Source organism: Saprolegnia parasitica (genome assembly GCF_000151545.1).
Source record: "Saprolegnia parasitica CBS 223.65 unplaced genomic scaffold supercont2.4, whole genome shotgun sequence".
Taxonomy (NCBI): Eukaryota; Oomycota; class Saprolegniomycetes; order Saprolegniales; family Saprolegniaceae; genus Saprolegnia; species Saprolegnia parasitica.
The window spans coordinates 873,213-894,405 of record NW_012156398.1 but is presented as its reverse complement, the minus strand read 5'-3'; the positions used below and the strand labels follow the sequence as shown (position 1 = coordinate 894,405).

General features: G+C 56.8%; 8 protein-coding genes across 8 annotated transcripts; 3 read left to right on the top strand and 5 right to left on the bottom strand.

The window, feature by feature from the left end:
- Positions 1 to 20: 20 nt before the first annotated feature.
- On the bottom strand, positions 21 to 1,615 carry SPRG_01703 (hypothetical protein; the record flags this gene model as incomplete). The annotated part of the gene is made up of 2 exons (XM_012340070.1): positions 21 to 699; positions 726 to 1,615. The coding sequence occupies 2 exons, from the start codon at positions 1,613 to 1,615 to the stop codon at positions 21 to 23; spliced, it is 1,569 nt and encodes a 522-aa protein (XP_012195460.1).
- Positions 1,616 to 4,690: 3,075 nt separating this feature from the next.
- On the top strand, positions 4,691 to 5,507 carry SPRG_01702 (hypothetical protein). Its single transcript, XM_012340069.1, has 2 exons — positions 4,691 to 5,133; positions 5,182 to 5,507. The coding sequence occupies exons 1-2, from the start codon at positions 4,720 to 4,722 to the stop codon at positions 5,500 to 5,502; spliced, it is 735 nt and encodes a 244-aa protein (XP_012195459.1). The 5' UTR covers positions 4,691 to 4,719; the 3' UTR covers positions 5,503 to 5,507.
- A 1,399-nt stretch (positions 5,508 to 6,906) lies between these two features.
- On the bottom strand, positions 6,907 to 8,789 carry SPRG_01701 (CAMK/CDPK protein kinase; the record flags this gene model as incomplete). Its single annotated transcript, XM_012340068.1, has 6 exons — positions 8,457 to 8,789; positions 8,170 to 8,406; positions 8,007 to 8,121; positions 7,699 to 7,941; positions 7,327 to 7,649; positions 6,907 to 7,272 (listed from the first exon to the last, which is right to left on the bottom strand). Exons 1-6 carry the CDS (start codon positions 8,718 to 8,720, stop codon positions 6,907 to 6,909), a joined length of 1,548 nt encoding a protein of 515 aa, XP_012195458.1. The 5' UTR covers positions 8,721 to 8,789.
- Positions 8,790 to 9,576: 787 nt separating this feature from the next.
- On the top strand, positions 9,577 to 12,432 carry SPRG_01700 (hypothetical protein; the record flags this gene model as incomplete). Its single annotated transcript, XM_012340067.1, has 5 exons — positions 9,577 to 9,625; positions 9,673 to 9,906; positions 9,960 to 10,900; positions 10,948 to 11,691; positions 11,740 to 12,432. 5 exons carry the CDS (start codon positions 9,577 to 9,579, stop codon positions 12,430 to 12,432), a joined length of 2,661 nt encoding a protein of 886 aa, XP_012195457.1.
- Positions 12,433 to 12,845: 413 nt separating this feature from the next.
- On the top strand, positions 12,846 to 14,590 carry SPRG_01699 (hypothetical protein). The gene is made up of 5 exons (XM_012340066.1): positions 12,846 to 13,455; positions 13,508 to 13,618; positions 13,677 to 13,825; positions 13,872 to 13,980; positions 14,030 to 14,590. Exons 1-5 carry the CDS (start codon positions 12,856 to 12,858, stop codon positions 14,534 to 14,536), a joined length of 1,476 nt encoding a protein of 491 aa, XP_012195456.1. The 5' UTR covers positions 12,846 to 12,855; the 3' UTR covers positions 14,537 to 14,590.
- A 202-nt stretch (positions 14,591 to 14,792) lies between these two features.
- On the bottom strand, positions 14,793 to 17,444 carry SPRG_01698 (hypothetical protein; the record flags this gene model as incomplete). Its single annotated transcript, XM_012340065.1, has 8 exons — positions 14,793 to 15,561; positions 15,612 to 15,703; positions 15,788 to 15,988; positions 16,033 to 16,312; positions 16,359 to 16,544; positions 16,623 to 16,834; positions 16,888 to 17,142; positions 17,193 to 17,444. The coding sequence occupies 8 exons, from the start codon at positions 17,442 to 17,444 to the stop codon at positions 14,799 to 14,801; spliced, it is 2,241 nt and encodes a 746-aa protein (XP_012195455.1). The 3' UTR covers positions 14,793 to 14,798.
- Positions 17,445 to 18,114: 670 nt separating this feature from the next.
- SPRG_01697 (hypothetical protein) lies at positions 18,115 to 19,145 on the bottom strand (the record flags this gene model as incomplete). The annotated part of the gene is made up of 3 exons (XM_012340064.1): positions 18,115 to 18,618; positions 18,717 to 19,045; positions 19,109 to 19,145. The coding sequence occupies 3 exons, from the start codon at positions 19,143 to 19,145 to the stop codon at positions 18,115 to 18,117; spliced, it is 870 nt and encodes a 289-aa protein (XP_012195454.1).
- A 441-nt stretch (positions 19,146 to 19,586) lies between these two features.
- SPRG_01696 (hypothetical protein) lies at positions 19,587 to 19,865 on the bottom strand. Its single transcript, XM_012340063.1, has 2 exons — positions 19,744 to 19,865; positions 19,587 to 19,697 (listed from the first exon to the last, which is right to left on the bottom strand). Exons 1-2 carry the CDS (start codon positions 19,829 to 19,831, stop codon positions 19,627 to 19,629), a joined length of 159 nt encoding a protein of 52 aa, XP_012195453.1. The 5' UTR covers positions 19,832 to 19,865; the 3' UTR covers positions 19,587 to 19,626.
- Positions 19,866 to 21,193: the final 1,328 nt, after the last annotated feature.

Below are 21,193 nucleotides of genomic sequence, written 5' to 3'. Positions count from 1 at the left end.
ATTGCGAGTGGCGGCGACGCTTATGCCGACGCAGCACGTAGTGCGGCGACAATCTCGGGGTTGTGAAGGTCGTCTTCGCCAACGACAAATACCGTGGCCATGCCCATGTCAAAATGCGACGCCACGTGGCAGTGGAGCGGCCAGACGCCAACGTTGTCAGCGACGAACCGAATGCGCGTCCAGCCGCACGGCGCGCCCGCGGTGCCCAGCGGCTGGTTGTACGCGGCGTGGTACGGGTACACACCGACGACGTCGCGCTTGAAAGGCTTCGTAGAAAGGGGCGCAGCCGCATCGTACGCACCGGCGCCGGCACCGACGACCCAAAAGCTGTGGCCGTGGAGGTGCCACGGGTGCATCTCGCAGACACCATTGAGCGCAACCGCATTCTCCAGCACGACGTCGACGACCTGGCCTTTCTTGATGCTTATCGACGGCCGCGAGTTGTCGGGGAGCGCGCCGAGCTGGTTGGCGATGACAGCTTCAAGGACGCTTGTCTTCATTTGCTTGACGTACGTAATGTTGTTCATGGCCCACCGGCGCTGCTTCCCATCTGCACCAAACGCAATCTGCTTGCCTTGGAGGTGCACCGTGAGGTCCGCCGTCGTCGGCATGTTCAAGTTGGTCGTCGGTTCAAACTGCTCCATAAAGTTGACCGTCTCGGTCACATACGGGAGCAGCGTCGACGGTGGTGTCGCCGAGCTCGGAGCACCTTCGTACTGGAGGACCGAGAGGCCGTTGCGGGGGCGCCGCCGCGCCACCGGCCATCGATCTGCATAAAGTAATTGTCGATGGGCTGGTCGGTGTTGAGGAGCGCCGTGTAGCGCTGACCCGGCAGCACCTCGACGTAGTCGACAGCTTTGGGCACGACCTTGGTGCCTTCGATCTCGACAACCGTGAGCTTGTGCTGGGGGATGCGGAAATGCACGCCAAAGAGCGACGTGCCGCCAATGATGCGCAGCCGGTATGTCGTCCGAGGCTTGACACGCAGCGTCGTGTAGCTCGTGTCGGCCCCCGCCGAGCAGTTGCCCACGTTGCCACGGCCATTGGTCAAGAACGACTGAGGAAGACCGACGAATTGAAAGGCCGGCGCTTCGAGGAGACCATAATGCAGCGCGTCGAGGTCGGCGTGCCAATAGTCGGAGAGCATGACGACGAGGTCGTCGTACTCCTCGCCATGCTCCTTGACGATGAGTGCGCCGTAGACGTGCATGTCCATGAGCTTGAGGTGCGCGTGGTAAAAGAACGTGCCGGCCTCGTACATGATGGTCGAACGCGTCACGGTCGAGTGGGGTCCCATCGGAATCGCGTTGATGCCGGCGGCGCCGTCCGAGAAGGGCGTTCCAAACTGGGTCGCGCCGTGGATGTGCATCGAGAACATCGAGTCGAGTTGGTTGACGATCGTCAAGTGGAGCTTGTCGCCTTTGTACATGGTCAGCGTCGGGCCCGTGAACGACCCGTTCACCAAGAGAAGCTTGCTCTTGGTGACGCAGTCGGGCGACCCCGACCCGCTTGAAATCACGAGCGTCTCGTACACGTCCTTGGTGCCGTAGCACCCGTCCCGCGCCGCGACGAGTGCGACAACTAAGGAGAGTGCGCAGAGGAGAATAGACCTCATCGCTGACAAATGAAAAATGAATTAAGTTTTAGGCGATCAAGTCGCTACGGTAGTCTGCTATCAGTGCGAAGACTGATAGCAGGGCGAAGGCTGATAGCAGGGCACCACATGGTCGTGAAGGTACATGTACAGGCGTGGAGCCTCCTGACGTGAGATTGACCGCACCATACGGTGCGCATATTATGAGTGGATGGACGGCAACATTTTACCGTATGCGTATGCGTTTTTTGTATTTTTGCCGCTTGGCAGGCAAGTACACAGTGGCGTCAAGCGCTCAGCAGCCAACCGCGAATTTATATTGGGTGACAGGGCTGTTTCTTGGCGCCCGATACGACCAGGATGAGCTCGCCAACGCTCCGTGCATGGCGTGAAATGGACTCAACTCGGCCCTTCCATGCACAATATGATAGCAATCTATGTATGGGCGAAACAATCCTAGCCTTGGTCCACTCTCAGGGGGTCGGAATGTGGCCGTCGGCCACATTCCGGCCAGTGGCTGTGCAACTGTCATTGTCCTAATTGGCTCACACGGCATTGGAATTCGCTTATCTAGTACTAGTATGTACTCTGGAGCAAGGATGGTAACAGATTGATCATGTAATGCGCTGGGTTAAAACGAGTGTTGTAAATGACACCTCAATTAAAAAAGTCAATTACAACATTCAAGTTGTCCATCTTCGCCCAGGGTTACCGACTATGATGTCTACCTTGGCGACGTGAGACGCACTTTTTAAGGTAATTACGGTTTGAGAGAACCATGAGTTTTGTACACACCATGAAGAAATGATAGGTGCCGACAAGCCAAGGGAAAAAATATTAACGTTAGCTGAAAGATTCGCACTGAAGCTTCTATTGTGATGTCGCAACAATCCAATCCCACTGAACATAAAGAAGTTCAAGCCGAGTAGACTTTGATGGACGACTGACTTTCCGATTTCCGTCCAACCAACGCGACTAAAATGATACGAGTACCAACGATTGACGGTTACGCCCTCTGAAGGAAGCCCGTGCGCTGAAGCACATGCAAGGAAATAAGCATTAAATCTGGAGGTTAATTCAATATCACGAAGATAACGCGAAACACGTTCATCAATCAATCACAGTCTCTATTATAAATTGTCGATTTTCGTTGTCCGCCAAATATTTCGCGAGTGGGAGAGATTGTAAATAAATCTCCGCACTCTCCTCCATCCGTTTTCGCGTTCAGTCTGCACCACCCAACAGCTCTTGCCTAACGATCTTCGTATATCGTTTCAGTAGCAATAGGCAAGACTACTCCTGCAGGCGGGATATGTATGGGAATCGATTCCATTCTTTTGGTGGTTGACGTCTAACGTTAGTTCAATCAAGGCCGTGCTTGCCATTTGGCTCTTGTTCGAAACTCAATAGACCTATGGCTTTTATTTAGCATTGCTTTGGTAGCCTCACTCGGTTTTGTTGATTGGCGCGAGAAGGGTTAATAAAGATACTGTCTATTGAACGCTTGGACAAATTCTCAAGCGTCGCGTCTTCTGAGCGTAAAACAGACGTCGTTCGAGATGAACGCTGGTGAATGGAACGCTGTCATTAGTACGCAGTCGCCGCCCTTCACTAATCCCAACGCAACGCAATCAACAATGGTTCTTTCCATGAAGAACATGAGTATGTGCACTTACCCTAGCCCTAATCAACACGCGCCGACGTTGGACGGCCTGCGTTGAACGGCACATTCGAAGTAAACCTGTCGTGTACCTTCGTTTCTTTCGTATTTACTTTTTTCACTCAGGTCGCAAGCATGGTGCAATGTATGACAACCTCCAGGGACGACCGCTCACCGCTACGTCCTAGCACACGCCCGCATGCTGCGCGTCATAGCAGAAAAGGCCACGCTCGCGCCTTCAGCCATCGCCAAATGGCGAGAGGTGTACCTCGTTTGTACTCTCGGGAAGGAGCATCGTCGAAGCGCTGTCGCCCGAGTTAGCACCTCGCCGGCGTGGCACCAAGTCTTGGAGCTGCCGATTTCAAGCGACGAAAGCGCCTTGTTTCTCACAGCTACGCTATACGGCCGCAGTCCGACCTGCATCGATCACGTCTTGGGACAGTGTGAAATCGATCTACAGGAGGTGCTCGCTGCAACCAACCAACCGCGGCGCCAGTCGTTTGTCTGTCGTGCACCGCAGGCGGCCAGCGCTCCACACGAGGTGCGATGCCAGTTTTACATCTGGCAACTCAAAACTCGTACACAGTACTCAATACTTATTTGTGCTAGGTGGTGCTAGACCTCTCTGTGGCCGAGCATACTGCGTCCGTGACGTACCATATATTCGAACACCAGCGCTGGGCACCGTCGAGTGACAATTGGTCAAGCGACCACTTGTCGTCGCTGCTTGGCGACCGCGCGCCGTTTGAAAGCGACCAGCGCCATGGCGGCACATTCCAGGAGGCACTTCCAGACGCGCTATCTGTCCATGAGGATGGCCCGTGGGCCTTTTTGGTTCGGGTGCCGACGGCGACGGCTGGCGCTACAGCACGTCGTGCAACGGACCGTGGCACGCCGAGATGAGCACGTCCCGCGTGATGCGCTGTCGCGAGTGGCTCAAGACCTACCACTTTGGTGTACCATCATCGACCGGCAAAGAATGCTAACCAATCGAATACAGGTCATTTGTTTTTCATAAGTGGACTGCATGGTGGGCTAGGATTTAGCTAAAATGCGCAACTACCAGTACAACACATGTAAACATCGTCGTATTACCATGTTTCTCAATTCATATCGTCCCGTGTGAACGTCGCTACCTCGTATTTGTGTCATTGGCAATTGCCATCGATCTATTTATAAGTTGCCCTGAACTATTTTGTGTGATGTTCTGGCACGATCATGCATGCAGTTTAGAACTCGGTCGGTCGGTGCAATTTCGCTAGTTCGTGTGCACAGGAAACTACGTTGATGCAAATCGCTCGGGTACTCGGCATGCCATTCGTTCAAACCTCAAACGTTCATGCGAGGCCCTCAACGGCCATGGGACACTCCACTGGGCCATCCCGTGCAACCGTCAGCTTCTCCGCCCGCGTTACCGGGCAGTATTTATTTGGGCACATAACCACCACATCAACCGAACTTCCGAATGGTGGCGGGTCCGCATCGTCGAGTGTTGCGGGGCGTGCCTCGCCACGCTGGCGCGCGCCGACTCTGCGTTGCGCTTGAAAAAGCCACGAATCTCCCCGCCGCCGACCCGGACCTCAACACGAGCGATCCGTACGTGCTCATCACGCTCGGGCAGCACCAGTGGCAGAGTCCGCTCGTGCGCGAGACGCTGCACCCTGTGTGGCGGGACCAAATGTGCGAATTTCTCGTCACGGACGACGACGTCACGGCGCACCCGGAGCTCGTGGTGTACGTCAACGACCTCGACACACTGCGCGTGGAAGACGCGCTCGGCGTTGCGCGGTTTCCACTCGCCGACTGGACGGGCGCCACACAGATCCAAGACGCCAAGATCCAGGCCTACCCGCTCCAGACACACCAGGACACCCCCAGCGTACAATTTTATCAGACCTGTTTTTCGTCTCAACGTCTTGAATTCTAGAGCGCGCAGATTCATCTGAGTTTGTGTTTCGAAGGCTGGGTCGCGTCGTTTCCGGTTGTCGTGTGGGAAAACGAGCGCTGGCTACCAGGCAGCAACAAGTGGTCCAAGGACAATTTAGCGCACAAGTTTGGCGACCGCTTGCCCTGGACCGGCCCCGAGCACAGCGCGGTGCTCTTCAAGGACGCGATTCCGCCGATTCCGAGCGCGTTCCAGACGAAAGGGGCGTGGCAGTTTGACGTGCGCCAAGGCGACAACGACGGCTGGCTCTATGCCTCGTCCTTCAGAGGCCCGTGGAAAACGCGATGCACTCGACGCACGTAGTGCGCACGCGGGCGTGGACTAATGAGTACGCGCTCGTCGTCTCGACCCCCCAACCGACCCAAAGCACGAGCGTAGCTATTTGCAATGGTTGAACATGACATGGAAAAGTCAGTTCACATGCAGTACGTAGACAATAAAGGGCTCAGTACATAGCTTATCTAGGAGTGGGAAGCACGAGGCGATCGCCTTTTGCCCCGCCATCATCACCACGAATGTCCTTGAGGCGACTTCCGGATTCCCGCTATCTAGAATATTCGAGAATATTCCATCAGCAGATTGTACGTGGGTATCAAAGAACCGATGCATACATTATCAGACCTGATGATACCAGTCGTGTCATCCCCTAGCGATGGAACTCATTGCTTGTCCTCTTCGGCTAGCGCTTACAACTCTGGAAGTTCACAGCCATACTGCTATTTCATTTGACATGTGCTAACTTATTTGACTATATCGCTCGCTTTTTCGAAGATACCATCAGTAAACTTTTGCAGATGGTCGATGAATGTACTGTACTAGTGCCGTACCGGGGGCATTGTGAGTACATTTTCTACCATCAGATTCGTACATTCGGGCTTTCCACCTGCCCGCGCACTATTTGCGCTGCAACGTCTGTGTGCTGTCTTTACCTCGCCTGGAGCAATGTCTGCATTCGCCTACGACCTCTCTTACCCAACTCGTTTCCTGCTGCAACGCATCTCGCATCTCACGGTGGTGGCGTGCAGACTACCGAGAGAGGGAGGGTACTTTTTTTACTTGCAGATATCTCCTATTAATAATGCTAAACTATTACAAATGTATTATGACACTATGTTTCCGATGCTAGTTTATACCAGCAGTCTGTACATGCGATTTGTCATTATTTAGTTGCTTTTGATGGGAAGGAATTAATTTATTCACCAGTATTTTTCAGAATATATACGGACCCCTTGTTCATCATCATTTCCAATGCTAGTATATATCAGCAGTTTGTACATGCGATTTGTCCTTATTTTTGCAAAAGAAAAAAGTGGCTTACAGCTAACACGTCGCTAAGGAGGCCGCTACCGGTCTTCAGTCCCTTTTGGAGGATCGATCCCTGGACCTTTCCCGCCGAAACGTGAAGATTTAACCACTCGGCCATTTCACGGCGGCCGCTTTTGTAGGGTTTGGGTCTGTATCCATTGATGTTATCGCCGGGGATTATCTTGGTTTTTGTATGCTGTGATTTACCACTCTTTTACACCTTTTCACACGTGTAATGTTACACGTAAGAAACGTTGATCATAGTACAATGTAATGTCAGCACTATTGCACACGCTTTCACACATGAGTGAAAAATAGAGGATGCCACACATCAAAGCTGGCCTCTGGTGTAAAGTCGAAAAGAGAGTGCAACTATGGGTTAGAGGCAAACTTTAACGTCTTTCACCTCGGTCGGCGAGACATCCTCGTGCGGGACGACCGGAAACAGTTGCTCGCCTCGTCGAGACGCAGTTCGCTCGGCGATAACAACGGCGGCGATGCTTGGTCCAGCCTGGCGGGCGTCGACTGGAACATCATCTTGAACTCTTCATAGTCGACTGTCCCGTCGCCCTTGATATCGGCGCTCTGGACCATTTCCTGGAGGTCGCACGCCTGGATGTTTTTAAAGACGCTTTGGAGGCCGACGACCGAGATGCGCCCCGTCTTCTCTGCGTCCAGCATTGAAAACGCTTCCTTCATCGTCTCTTCGCCAAACTCGTCGAGGACCGCAGCGACAAACTCAATGTAGTTGATCTTGCCGCGCTTGCTCTGCGACATTCCATCATATAAATATTGACCGGTGGAACAAATGTATATGTGTACCTGGTCCATGCGCGCAAAGGCGTCCATGGCTTCATCGTGGCCAAGCCCATAGTCTTCAAGCGCCTTGCAAAACTCGGTCGCATTCAGCGTCCCGTTCTTATCGAGATCCATGCTGTGAAAGACCTCGGCGACGATTTCCGGCTTGCAGTGGGCTTCGCCGACCCCCATCGCCATCGAGAGCATCGCCGTCTTCTTGAGCTTGTTTTGACCTTTTCCAAAGCTGACCATCTTCATAAAGAGCTGGCGCTTGTTTTCATCGATGACACCGGACGCCGACGTGCGCATCCAGCGGTGGTTGAGCGCTTGCTCGGCCGAGAGCCGCTCTACGCCGCCCATTCCATGACGGCGTTTGGGTCATCCAGCAGGAGGTACCGTCCGGGTCGTCTTGCATGAGCGATTTGATAAAGTTGATGCAGTCGGGCGAAATGGCTTTCCAGGCATCGCCTTGGAAGAAGCTGGGCTGGATGCCATCAAAGATCTTGCCCATCGTCTCGTCCGTCGTCGCGCCATGGAACGGCGACTTGTGCGTAAGGAGCTCGTAGCAGAGCACGCCGATGCTCCAGAGATCGCACTTTTCGTTGTAGTCGCCGTCGAGCACTTCGGGCGCGACATAATCTGCGCAGTGGCGTGAGTTCAAACCTCACCGCGCGCGAAACTTTGTACCAATCGTGCCCAGAGACTTTTGAAGCCGCTCGCCTTTTGCATGAATTTGCTCAAACCAAAGTCGCAGAGCTTGAGCGACGTCATTTGGAGCTCGTTTTCCAAGAGCAGATTCTCGAGCTTGAGGTCACGGTGCTAGTACGCGACGCGTGCGATGACCTACATCGAGACGAGTGGTCGTACCGTGATCTGGTTTGAATGCAAGTAGGCCACGGCGCGTAGCAAGCACAGAACGAGTTTGCGCACGTCGGCTTCTGAAAACGTCTTGTCCGACTTGTACAAGTGGTCAAAGAGCTCGTGGCCAGGAAGCAGCTGCATGACCATGTACATGTGCTTGGCGTCTTCGTACGAGGCAATCATGCGCACAATGTTCGGGTGCTGGAGTCGCTTGACGATGCTAATCTCGTTGAGCAGCGAGCTCTATACGCATAGCGTTGGCCCTCCAGCGAATCCAGTCGTGCGTCGATTACCTTGTCGAGCGCGTTGCCGAGGTCGACGATCTTGACCGCCCAGACCTTGCCGCTCTTTCTGTTCGTGGCGCGGACGACGCGGCCAAACGAGCCTTTCCCGAGCTCCTCGTGGAACTCGAAGATGTCGTTGATGTCGATCACGACCGTGTGCTGGACGAGCTCGGACGCGAGGTCGTCGGGCAGGTGGTCGTCGGCCATGGGCGCCCGCATGTGGTGCAGGCCTGGCGTGCCCACGCTGTCAGGCTTGGAGCTGTGGCATCCCATGGCGGCGAGGTGGCAGCAGGCGACGGCGAGCGGTCCAGCCCAAGAATGCGGGTTCAACGTATTTTTCCCGATCCTAGCGTAACGCGGTGTGGTGTGTTGTATTGATTGTACTTGGTCTTTGTATGGCTGCGGATTATTATTATTTCACACCATTTCGAACCTGTGAGAAATACCGGGAGAAATATACCGAGTGGTCCACCAGCTCGGCATGCATGAAATAGTGTTACCGCCGACCTTCGCCATTGCTACAATTGTACTCGAACAAAACGTGCACGCCTTGCAAGTGCGCCACGCGAGCTTGCCTCATTCACAGTCCTTTAAAAGAATGCGCTCTGTCCCCAACAGCACTGACCACTGACGAGATGATGTCCTGCTCTCTCTACACTATTTGATGGCACATCCTCCCACACAAGGTCACGATGCTGGTCACGATGTGATGTGGTGATGTGGCATGGCAGCAGGTGATCGCTTCGTCTCAGCAGACGAATGTCCGCGTCGAACTGGACCGGTATCCGCGAGGAGCTGCAAGCTACTTCTTCAGAGCCTCCACAGGTCGCCTCGGGCGACCAAGCCAAGGGGACCGCCTGAGCGTCAGTCAGGTCCATCGCGTTGCCTTGTCCAAAGACTGTCATCGCCAACACTGTCGAAGCCAATTCGCTTGTTTGTGCTGCATCCTTTTGTTACGGATGTATGGAACATCCAATACTGTAGGGTCTTCCCCAACATTTCTCCCAAGGTCAATTTTAGTGCAGGTGGCAGCGCTGCTGCTTTTCTATTTTTCACAATGTCACAATTTCACACATGGCAGGCACTTCGTTTCACACGCGCGTGAAACCCCCAGATTACAGTTGATGCTATGGCGGGATCGACGCCCGTCAGCGTCCTCTACGACTATGTCCCCACGGGTTCGTGATCATATCTACGTGCTTAGTGCATCATATACATCATGCAGAGCCGGACGAGCTCGAGCTGCGCGCCGGCGACACGCTCCAAGTGCTCGCGTACCTCGACGACGGCTGGTGCCAGGGTTACATCGATGGCGCGCCCGACGACGTCGGCCTTTTCCCGTCCAACTATGTGCGCAAGATCGAGCACGCCAAGCTCAACTCGCACCTGCCGCCGTTCCGAAGCAACCAGGCCGACGTACTGGACCGCGTCCGTGCACTGCACGACTACACACCCCAAGGTAGTAAATGCCCGCCTCAGCCCACCACTCGTGAAAGGCTTCAACTCTCGTAGAGGCGGACGAGCTCGAATTGCACGCAGGCGATATTGTCGTTGTGACCAAAGAGCAAGACGATGGGTGGTGCCTTGGGTACGTGGCCGGAAGCCCCAGCGTCGAAGGCCTCTTTCCAGCCAACTATGTGGCGCCCATTGAGACTACCAACGGCAGCAGCAACAGCAAAAGCAAAAGCAGCAACAACAAAAGCAGCGACGAGACATCGCCGCCCGTACTCGAAGACAAAGCAGACGACGAAGAAGACCCATACTATATGCGCAACCGGCGACTGAAAGAGGTCGCCAAGCCGGTGGACGAGCCGGCGCTCGACGAGCCGCCGGCTGTTGTCGCGAGCGAGGCATCGGCGTCGGATGGATACTACGACGCCAGAGGCTTTTACATCACGGCAGTGGGGTACTACGACACGCAAGGCACATTTTTCCCGTCGTCGACGCCGGCGTCAACCACAGAAACAACCAAGGACGACGCGGTCAGTGGCGCCGCGGCTGGCTACTACGACGAGTACGGCAACTACATTGTCGACGGCGGCTATTACGACACGGAAGGTCTCTTTCACGCGACTGCAACCGCCGTCGTTGGCGCACTCGACGGAACAGAAACCAATGACATCGCGCCGGAAACGAACGTCGTCATTGCCTCCGAAGCCGACGACGGTGCGATCATGCTTGACGCGTCAACAGTGGTCGCAGGCGAGCCAAGCGACAACCCTGTCCACGATGGCACGACTGCGACCACGGACAGGGACGCCGACGCGCTCCATCGACAGCCCACCTCCATGGATCTACCAACAGTCGCAGAGAGGAGTGGTGACGCTATGGTGGACGACAACGAAGACGATGGAAGTGTGCTCGGCGCCAAGCGTCAGTCGGTACTGCAGCTCAAACGAGCTCTGGAAAAGGCCAAGCGGGCAAGCGAGCGCGCCGAGCAAGCGCGCCTGCAGGTTGGCCATGGCAACCCCCTTGTACAATACCACTGCAACTGTCGTAGGCCGAGCGAGACATGGAGCTGGAGCTCGAGGCCCGACGGAAGGCGCTCCAGCGTCAGCTCGACGAAGAACAGGCCGCGAAAGCCATTGAAGCATCACTGCACGCCCAAATGCACATGGAGCTGCAGAGCACGCAAGAAGCGCATGCCGCGTGCACAATCCAGCGGTCACTGCGCCATCATACGTTTCGGCAGCGCCACGCAGCACACGTGCGAGACAAGCAGCACAAGCAAGCGGCGCTTCAACGCCAACAAGAGGCGTATTTCGAAGAGCAAGCGCGACAGCGCGAAGCACAACAAGAGGCTGCGGCACGCATTTTGCAGCGATCGCTACGCCACCGCGTCTTTAGGCGCCGGGCACAGCAGTCGCACGCCAAGTGGCAACAGGCCCAGGCCAAGAAGCTACAGAGCAGCGCCAAGCCGCGCCGGTACCACTCTAAAGTACACGTGACGGCCGCCAACCGTATTCAACGCGCGACACGCGACTACTTGGCGTGCAAAGAGGCCAAGGCCACGGCCAACGAGCTCCGGACGCGACGACGGGCAAAGCCGCCGGCCCACGCCAAGGCGCGGGTCATCCGACCGCAAAATGACAGTCTCACATCCAGTGCCAGCTCGCACAGCCTCTTGTACGCATCGCGGAATCCTTCGTCGTCGGAGCTTCCGGTGCTGGTGCCACTCTTCGCAACCGATGTGACGCAGATCTCGCAGCTCGCAACGTTGATTGCCAACTCGGTCAATATTGAGGTACGTCGCTTTGGGGCCTGAGCTGGCACCCTGAAACGATGGCTCTAGCTCGCGCGACGACTCTCGGAGCACGATGCGCACCTCGCCGACCTCACGGCGTCCATGCACACGCTGCAGCACGTCATTGAAAAGCACAACGCTGCGCTCGGCAAGGTCTACGACCAAAACGACCGCCTGCAATATACGCTAGACGCGAGCCCGCTTCGAAAGCGACAGGTGACCAAGGTAGCCCCGATACCGCCCAGCGCGAGCTCGCCCGGCGCGCTCAAGCCGTTGCCTCCGTCGCCAAAGCATCTTGTTGCCAAGCAGCACCGGCACCCGTCGCCACTGAAGCCTGGTCCCCCATCCCCGCCGAAACTTTACCTTTCGTCGCCGCCAAAAGCTCGTGGTCCGTCGCCACCAAAAGCTCGTGGTCCGTCCCCGCCGAAATCGAACGCCAAGCTGCCGCTTCGGTCGCCCCAGCACCACACGACTGCCGTCGTCAAGCCGTCGCCACCGTCACCTCGGCAGTTGCACAAGCCGGTCGCTCCGTCGCCGACACAGCGAGCCCCAATGGCGCCGTCACCTAAGCTCGTGCAGCCAAGCCCAACCAAGACCCGACTGCCGCAACTGCGCGGCGTCAAGCCCGTCCAAGGACTCTACTACAAAAAAGCCAAAGCGGCGACCAGTGGTGGCAAGAGCCCACCGCGCTTGCGACCACCTCAAGGCTTTAGCTCCAAGCTCAGAGAGCCGCCGCGATAGGCGGCAGAAATCGAGTTTGTCGCGTCTTGAGTCGTTTTCTGCCACAGCTAGCATCGAATGTAGCGGACAACTTGTCCATTCTAGGTGACAAGTTGTGCATGGAAGACGGCAATTTTCAACATGGAGTTGAAAGTGGATATCAGGGCTCGTATTCTGTTGGTCAAGATGAACTTAACGTTATTATTAATAACTGTTAGCAGTCCTCTTCCATCGCCTCATGTGTGTTCATCGCTGACGATATTGTTCGGATGCTCTCAATATATGGCTGGTGCATCGCAGACAATTATGTACAACCTCCAACAGAACAAACCCAGGCGCCCTGATTGCGTTGATTGGCCTGCGTGCCGACGCCGATGCACCAATCAAAAGCGAGCGTGCCCGACCGGATGCACCAATCAAATGCAAATCCGCATTTTCAGCACCATGACCAAGCGCAAGGCAACCAGTTCGAGCCCGAGTCTCCTCGAGCCGTTCGAGGTCTTGGTCACCGATGGCGCCGACAAGCCATCGCTGGGCATCGTCCGGGACATGGTCCTCGACCTCTTCCTCGACAGCAACATTGACGCGATGCAGTACCTCGTCATGCTCGTGCTCACGGACGCTTCGCCCAGCACGGTCGCCGCAGCGCCTGTCGATGGCCTTCAGTTTAGCGTGCGCCTCGCCGACGGCGACGCGATCCCCAAGGTCGACGCGACGCTGCTGTACACACCGACGACCAAGGTTGACCAGGAAGCTGCGAAGAAGATGCAGAAAAAGCTTGTCAAGAAGAAGATCAAGAAGCTCAAGAAGGCCCAGGAAGAGATGGGCCCATCGTTCTACGTGGCGTCGGACAGCGAAATCGCCGAGTACTTTCGGGCACTGCCGTTCGAGACCAAGGTTGCGGACGACGGTACCGCGTTTGTCGCGACCGCGCCGTCGAGCGCACCCTCCTCCCATCGAATGCTCGCGCTCGACTGCGAAATGTGCAAGACGACGCGGGGCGTCGAGCTCACGCGCATCTCGATCGTCGACGAAGACTACAAGGTGCTCATTTCGCCAAATATCCGGTACAGAAGGCGGCATGGAAGTGGCGTAGGTGCTCTTGGACGAATTTGTCTTACCCGAGTGTCGGATTGTCGACTATTGCACCCAGTTTTCGGGCATTACAAAAGAGACATTGGAAGGCTGCACCAACACACTAACCGATGTACTGGCGCTGGTCCCATGATGCTATCGACTTCTGATATCGGCGTACGAAATGCTAGATTCAAGCCAAAGTCCTCGACCTCGTCACGTCAGACACGATCCTCGTCGGCCACTCGATCGAGAACGACCTCTTGGCGCTGCGCTTGCTGCACCGCCGCGTTCTGGATACGTCGCTCTTGTACCCGCACCCCAAGGGCCCGCCGTTCCGGTCCCGCCAACGCGACAGCTTTATGGATTTTCTCATATTTCTGTAGGTCGGCACTGCGCTTCTTGACGGCCACGTACCTCAAGCTCCAGATCCAAAACGATGCGTCGGGGCACTGCAGTATTGAAGACGCGACGTGCACAATGAAGCTCGCCCAGGTGCCACCGCCGTTGCGCCACATTTGAAAGCTCAAACGACACACATTAGCTCAAAATCGCCAAAGGACCGAGCTTTCCAGGCACGCAGGCCAAGCAACACGCGTCGCGTAAGCTCGTGAACGAGCTCGCGAAACTCAAAAAGTCGGCATTGATTGTCGACTCGGCGAGCGCGTGCCGGTCCCTGGCCGGGAGCACGGCCGGCGCGATTCCGTGCCCGACGCTCGACAAGGTGGTTCATATTGTCAAGCAACAGCTCACGACAGGATGCCCGCCCCACTTTACATGGGCCCGCGCCGCACTGCCGACAGAGTTCGATGCTGCCGCTGCCGTCGCGTCGATCCACGCGGCCCTGCCGCCGGCGTCGATGCTGCTCGTGCTCACAACACCTCCAACGAGCGAGCTCAAAGAGCTCCACGCCATTCGCACGTCCCGCGGCGACCCGCGTTCGTCACTCCTCTGGGACAAGACGATGCAGACGAAGCTCGATGTCGTCGCGACAGCAGCCCAGCACGGCGTTGTGCAGCTGTTTGCGACGCCACCGAACAGTGCCGAGTAGATCGTAGATGGTAGTAACAATCGTAGTACTGCAGAGAGTGAGTAGCATTGGCCATCATCGAAAACGTGAAGTGGTCGCTAGGGCATGCAACATGCTCCCGATCATGACGCTTGAATGAGCTTTAGACAGCGTGGCCGGACTCGAAGAACCCGCAAGCGCAGAGGAAGATGACGAGCCAACACATCGCGCGACGTTATAATACCTCCTCGTGATGGCCTGAGGCGCCTGCAATCATCCTTTTATCGATGATCTGCTCGCCTCGTCATCGCGAGAGCGGGTGTAGATCGTGCCGGGACCGCCGCTTCACCGCGCTCTCTTGCCAAAAGAAGGTCCGTGCGTTGGCAATCTCGGCACGCACGTCGTGGATGCTGCGCGGCGCCTGGTAGTGCGGGTGCACTTGGTGCTTTGTCGACGGTTTGAACTTGCGCTCGAGCGAGACGCCGCCCGTTGGCACGGTCAAGTGCCACGGAATGTGCACGCCTCCGGGGGCTTGGAGCGTGCTTTTTGTGCGAATGTGCTCGCGCAGAGGCGCGAGCGGCTGGTTGTGCCGCAATAGCTCTTGCACATCGCTCCGAAGCGGTCGAATGTCACTTGCAGCCTCGAGCTGCCGCCTCACAAACGGCGTAAGACACACCTTGCGTGGCACCGGCGCCTCGATTGGCTCGGACAAGGTCGAGTCGCCACTCATTGACATGTGCTCCCAGTCCGTCTCGATCATGGTTTCCAGCATGAGATCGTTCGTCAGCTCGGTCGCGGGTTCGGCAAACGCATTCGAGGAGCGGCTCGACGACGGCTCGTCGAGCGAGAGTGGCGGCAACGGCAGCCGGCCGTGGTGCGCCTTGCCCTTCGGTGATCGCTTTGGCGACTTGGTCTTGTGTTTCATGTGCACATGGGCCTTGGCTTCCTTGGAGCGGCGAAGCAGCTTGGCCGCAATCGACGACGCTATCTCGATTGAAATCGGCGGTGTCGGCATCGGTTCTTCTTCCTTGAGCAAGTCGTTAAAATAGGCTTCGAGGGCCAAGTGTCTACAGAAGACATGACAATAATATATGACATGTCCCGTGACAGGTGGTACCCCCATTGCCGAGCCAGAAACACCGCGTTGCGCTTGTCTTCGTTCACAAGCGAGAGGTCGGCGCCGTACTCGAGCAAGACGCGCGCTGCAATCTAGCGCACATCGAATTGACCCGTTGGTCTATAAACCCACGACAACTGCAAAAAAAGCACACATAAAATAAAAAAAAGAAATACCTCGTTGCCTTTCATGGCAGCCAAGTGCAATGGAATGTTGCCTTTGCCCGACCGCGCGTTCACGCTGGCGCCCTTCTTGATCAAGAGACGCATGGGCACTTCATCTCGGCAGTATGTCGCCAGGTAGTGCAACGATGTATGGCCCTCGCGGTTCTGACACGCAGGATCGGCGCCAGCCGCCACGAGCAGTTTGATGGTCTCCTACATCGCTCTTGAGGAAACTGAAAATGGAGATGCTGGGATACCGTGTCGGCGAGCAGCGACGCCATGAGCAGCGGCGTTTGCCCGAGGTCGTCGACCACATCGACCATGACGTTGCAGTCGATGAGCGCTCGAATGAGGCGGTGGTTCCGGAGCCCGACGGCAATGTGCAGCACCGTCAAACCGCTTTTGTTGCACACATTCAGCGGTGTCTTTCCAAATCGCATGAGCTGTAGCGCAATCTTCTCGAGGTTCTGGCCCATCGCGAGGTGGAGCACCGTGCAGCCATTCGCGTCCAAAGCCTCAAACAAGCTCGGCGGTCCGCTATAATATGGTAGTCTGCATATTCTTGGTCGTAACGACGACGTACGCAGTGACGAAGGTGTCGATGAGCGTCTCGAGATGGAAAAAGGTGCTCTCGAGCTTAAGCGCAAGGTGCAAGGCGTTGTGGCCGTCCACGTCGACCATCGTGATGCTCTCGGGTGGCATTGCTTGGAGCAAGACGCGCACACAGCGCGTGTAGCTTCCTAGAACCGCCAAGTGGAGCGGCGTCTGCCTAGCACCACCCAAACACACGACATGAGACACATCCACCAAGTCGTCCAAACGCATTGAAACGGATCCAAGTACGTACCCGCGCGACGTCAGTGTCTGTGCAAAGTGGCGCGTGAGGTCGTGTTCGAGAAGCCGACGCAGGACGTCGACGTGGCCGCCTTCCGCCGCCAAGTGCAGGAGCGACTTGCCGTCGCCATCGACGTACTGCAGCTCGGATTCGAGCGTCGACGCGCCGTGCGCGACCAAGAGGTCAAAGACCTGCACGTTCTTGAGGGCCGCGCGGTACATGGACTAGATCGTACATCGTCACCGTGATGCGACCAACTGATTATGGGATTGATTACCTGCATGTACGGGTTGGTGCTCTTGGGGTATTTGGCCGTCGCGTCGGCGCCAGCCTCGAGCAAAATGCGCAGCAGCGTCAGGTCGGTCAGCATGCACGCCTTGACGAGCGGTGTTACGCCGTCGTTGCTGATGTTGGTCAAGAGCATGCTGCGCGGAATCTCGGCGCCGTCGCGGAGCGCGTACCGAACGTACTCGTAGTACTTGGAGTCGAGCGCCACGTTCCATAGCTCGAAGTTGCTCGATGCGGCTTGGTGCTGCGAGACAAATGGGAAGATCCATCACCATACGAAACACGTAGCCGTACCTTGGAGAGCACGTCGATCTGGCGCGCGAGGTTTGCCGCCGCCTTCTTGGCCACCGCGCGCTCGTCGTCGTTCCAGCGCTTGGCGAAGAAATCTTCCCACGCCATGCTCCGCGCCTCTTGCGCCATCGCTTTCGCATCGCGCATGCGCTGCAAGGCCACGTATGCATCGACGTCGTCGCTGATCTCAATGTAGGCGAGCGGGATGAGCACCGTCGAGTTGCTCGCGCGAAAGTCGTCAGGGTCGTCGCTCATGGTCAACTAAATTTAGCCGCCATGGAGGACACGACGAGTTCTGTGCACAAACCTGCTCATGCTTCCCAATATGATTTCCAGAGTCAAGACCTTATCCTGGCTTGGTCGCCGTGCCTGCGACGACGGCGCACTAAACGCTCGATGCTAGAGTCATAAGGGTCGTCGCATAAGCACACTAGGTATATGGTCATGCGTGCATAGAGAGTTGGTTGACTGTGACGTGGGTCCATTTCTGGTACTGCGCAGTGCTCTTTGAGATTCATTCGGAGATCGACCCACTTCAACCAACTCGTTGGCAGAAGCGGTCACATTCAGACAGTGTGCTTCAAAACGAAAATGTGAACATTAGACAGGGGGAGACCGAACGCCTTACACACCGGCTAGTGTCCTGCAGAGCAGCACGGAAAATGGCAGCTTAGCTAAACGTCGACGGACTGCTGCCAAAGGTTGTACAGTCCCATATCAACGGACTTCTCCCGTCAGACGAATCATGCAACGACACACCCGGCCTAGTGGCGTTGACTTGGGCATGGTTCACCCAGTGCCCCACCACGATATGCGGCCAACGGTCACAGTGAAGCGGTGCGATGCCAGTGGCGACGGCAGTGATGAGGACCAAGATTTTCGCTAGGGCCTTGGTTTTGGCTAGGGTGTTCGTATGATCATTTATTTACGACACGACGCAGTTGGCACGCGTCTTCTTGCCGTTGGTTCGCTGCTTGGACGGCGCGAGTGGCCGTGGTGGGGCGTCGTTGCTTGTCGCCTTGGCCGGTGCCTCTGGCAACGCATCGTTGTCGTCGTCGTCGCTGGCCTCCGATGCGGCGCGGTCGGGTGCCATGATGCTGTCGAACTCGGCCTCTTCCATCGGCAGCTTCTTCTCACTTGCTTTCTTCTTCGGGGTTGTCGCCGTCAAGTGTCGTGCTTTCACGCTATTGGTTTCCTTTGTCTTGGCTTCTTGCAGCGCGATGCTCTTCTTGGACGACTGCTGCACCTCGGACGTCAGCGTCGTAATGTCGGCGACGGGCGCGACGTCGTCCTGGCCTTTCCGGAGGTACCGCTTCACAATGTGTTCAAAGATGGTGTCGACATTGAGGTTTTCCTGGACGCACGTCCGGAAGAGCCGAACGCGGAGCCGCTCCTTCATGGCGTCGACTTCGTCTCTACAGGACTTGTACTATGAGCTGATCGGGCAGATGCATGAGAGAATGGATAAGGAGGCGGACGTAGTCATGGCGGCGTTCTCGATGAGGTCGATTTTGTTTGAACGAGCACTTGCGTGAGCGACCGACCGCACTCGTCAAAGACCTTTTGCTGCCACGAGGGCAGCGCGTCGAACGACGCGCGGTCCGTCGTCGAGAAGACGTACACGGCAGCGCCCGCGCCCTTGTAGTAGCGCGACGTGAGCGCATCAAACTCTTCTTGGCCGGCCGTGTCCCAGATCATGAGCTGCACGTCGTCGCCGTCGATGTTGACCGTGCGCTCCATAAAGTCGACGCCAATCGTCTTCTTGTACGTGCTCGTGAAGCGGCCTTTGGCGTACTGCGTTGTCAAGCTCGTCTTGCCCACATTGCCGTTGCCAAGCACGATGACCTTGACCGTCTCTACCACCAAACAGGGATATTGAATCGACAAGGTCAAAGATGAAAGCTAAAGCGGTGGTGTACTCTCAAAGTCGTCGCAGTCCATCATCTCGTCGCTCATACTCTGTCCGTTGTCCTGCGCTCCAGGATAGTCTATTACGAAATGCGTGTGAGGCTAAATCTGGCAGCGGTTAACGGTTGATGGTGGCGGATGGTGAGCTTCTCGGTTTGTTTGAACTGGTCGTAGCTCATCGCCAGCGGACCGTGGTCTTGTCCGCAGTAAGACAGCCGACCAAGCCGCGTGTCTTGCATCCGAGCGCAGGACACGCTTGGCATAGCGTGCTCGGTTTCCCTCGGTGCCTTGTGGCACTTGCTTATCAATATTGTACGATATCACAAGCATGCCTGCTACAACACGAAGATGGCTACATCAGCACCATCATCCTCATCGTCTCGGGCCGCAGCGTCGACGATGGTGGCTGACGCATGCGCGGAGCGCTCTCGTCCTAGGCCTGGCCACGGACGACCGCCGCCAGCCCTGTTACGCCCATTGTCTGCGTGCCATTGGTAGGTAGCCATGGGCGTCGTATTAAATTGAGGAATTACAGGATCGCGCCGACGGCCTGCGCGCTGTAGTAGACGAGGGCGCTGAGCACGAGGAGGACCACCGAGTCTAATCCAAGGGTTCGTGACGAGGCCAGGATGGAAGACGCACGTACTGAAGGCGAGGACTTCCCACTGCGAGAGCAGCGTCAGGCCGAACTCGAGCTTGTACCAGTTGTACTGCCGGGCGACGAACGAGAGCATGGTGCTGGCTGCTACTACCGGTAGTAGAGAAATGGGACTCTGCCGCCAGCAACAGAGGACCGGCCGAGCGTTTCATAATATAAAACCAATGATGTCTACTTGATATTTGTATGTGGAATAAAATCCAGGAAAAACATTGTATGCGACGCCTCCGGATTGCATCATCATTTTGGAGCAGACAGGCATTGCGCGCACGGACGGGGACCAGAAGACGGGGCCGCCGCCCAGCCTCGCCCAAGGGCCTGTCGCCCATGCACGCCTCTATTAGCCGCGAGCCCAAGCAGCGTCGTACGTATGCGCTTGGTGACAGGCGACACCTGCGCGAGAAGGGTGCTTCAGGAGCGCAATCCATGCCAGGTCGCGCTCATGGCGTGTAGCAAGTCCTGGGTCATGCTGTAGAATGCATTGCCGAGCCCTTGTACCCCCAAAAAGGAATGGTACGCTGTGCAGCCATGCGCGATAGATGTCGGTGAAGGCTTGCGTGTCGGGTGGAGGGTAATAGTTCGTTCGGCCTCGTGCTGTCCCGCTGCGCTTGCTGTCGACAGCGTCGTGCCGTGTTTGCCGAGTGCATGGAATGCATTCTTCAGCGCCACCGCGGGCTTGGACTCTTTGGCGACAAGCAGACGTTCCGTGTCCGGTGGAGCGACTGCGCGACGTTCGTCTGCCGCGACGCCTACTACGTGGTGCCGGCACTCTCGCGCCACACCGCCGCTTCAAGTCGGGTGCATGCAGCCGCGCAGCCACCGAGTCGATGGCAGGCATACATGGCATGCGTCACGTGGTCTCGAAGCGCGTGGTGGCACGAGGCAATGAGGTCGGTCGCATTGGGTAGCTCCACCACATCGTGCCCTTCCATCCGACGATGGCAAGGCCGTTTGCATGCGCTCGCTACAATGTCCTTGACCCACGCCTGCTCGCACCGGTACGCAAGTGCATGGCGACTGAGCTTGGCGACTGCAGAGCTGGCCGCGTTTATGCAGCGGGGCCAGCCGGCCAGCCATGCGACCTGGCATCCGCGCGTCTTCCCATCAGCATGGCTCGGCAACAGGCAGCTCCACCCTGTGGCTAGCCATGGCGCCCGTCCCGTAGGTGGCGTCGGTCGTGCCACGTGCGCGAGTGCGTTGCGGCCAGCGTCGGAGGCAAGCATCGCCCAATCCATCATCACCGCGGTCCGTGGGCTTGTCCGGATACGGTGCCACTTGCATCCGGTCGATGGGAAATTTGCATGATTTTGGCCAATGAAACTTGGCGCGCCGCACGTCTACTAAACCTCCGCCACACTTTGCGATCGATATGTGGCGTCAACTGAGCTCGAAGAGCGCGCGCCTGACCCGCGCCGCCAGCACGGCCGCTTGTGTGAAC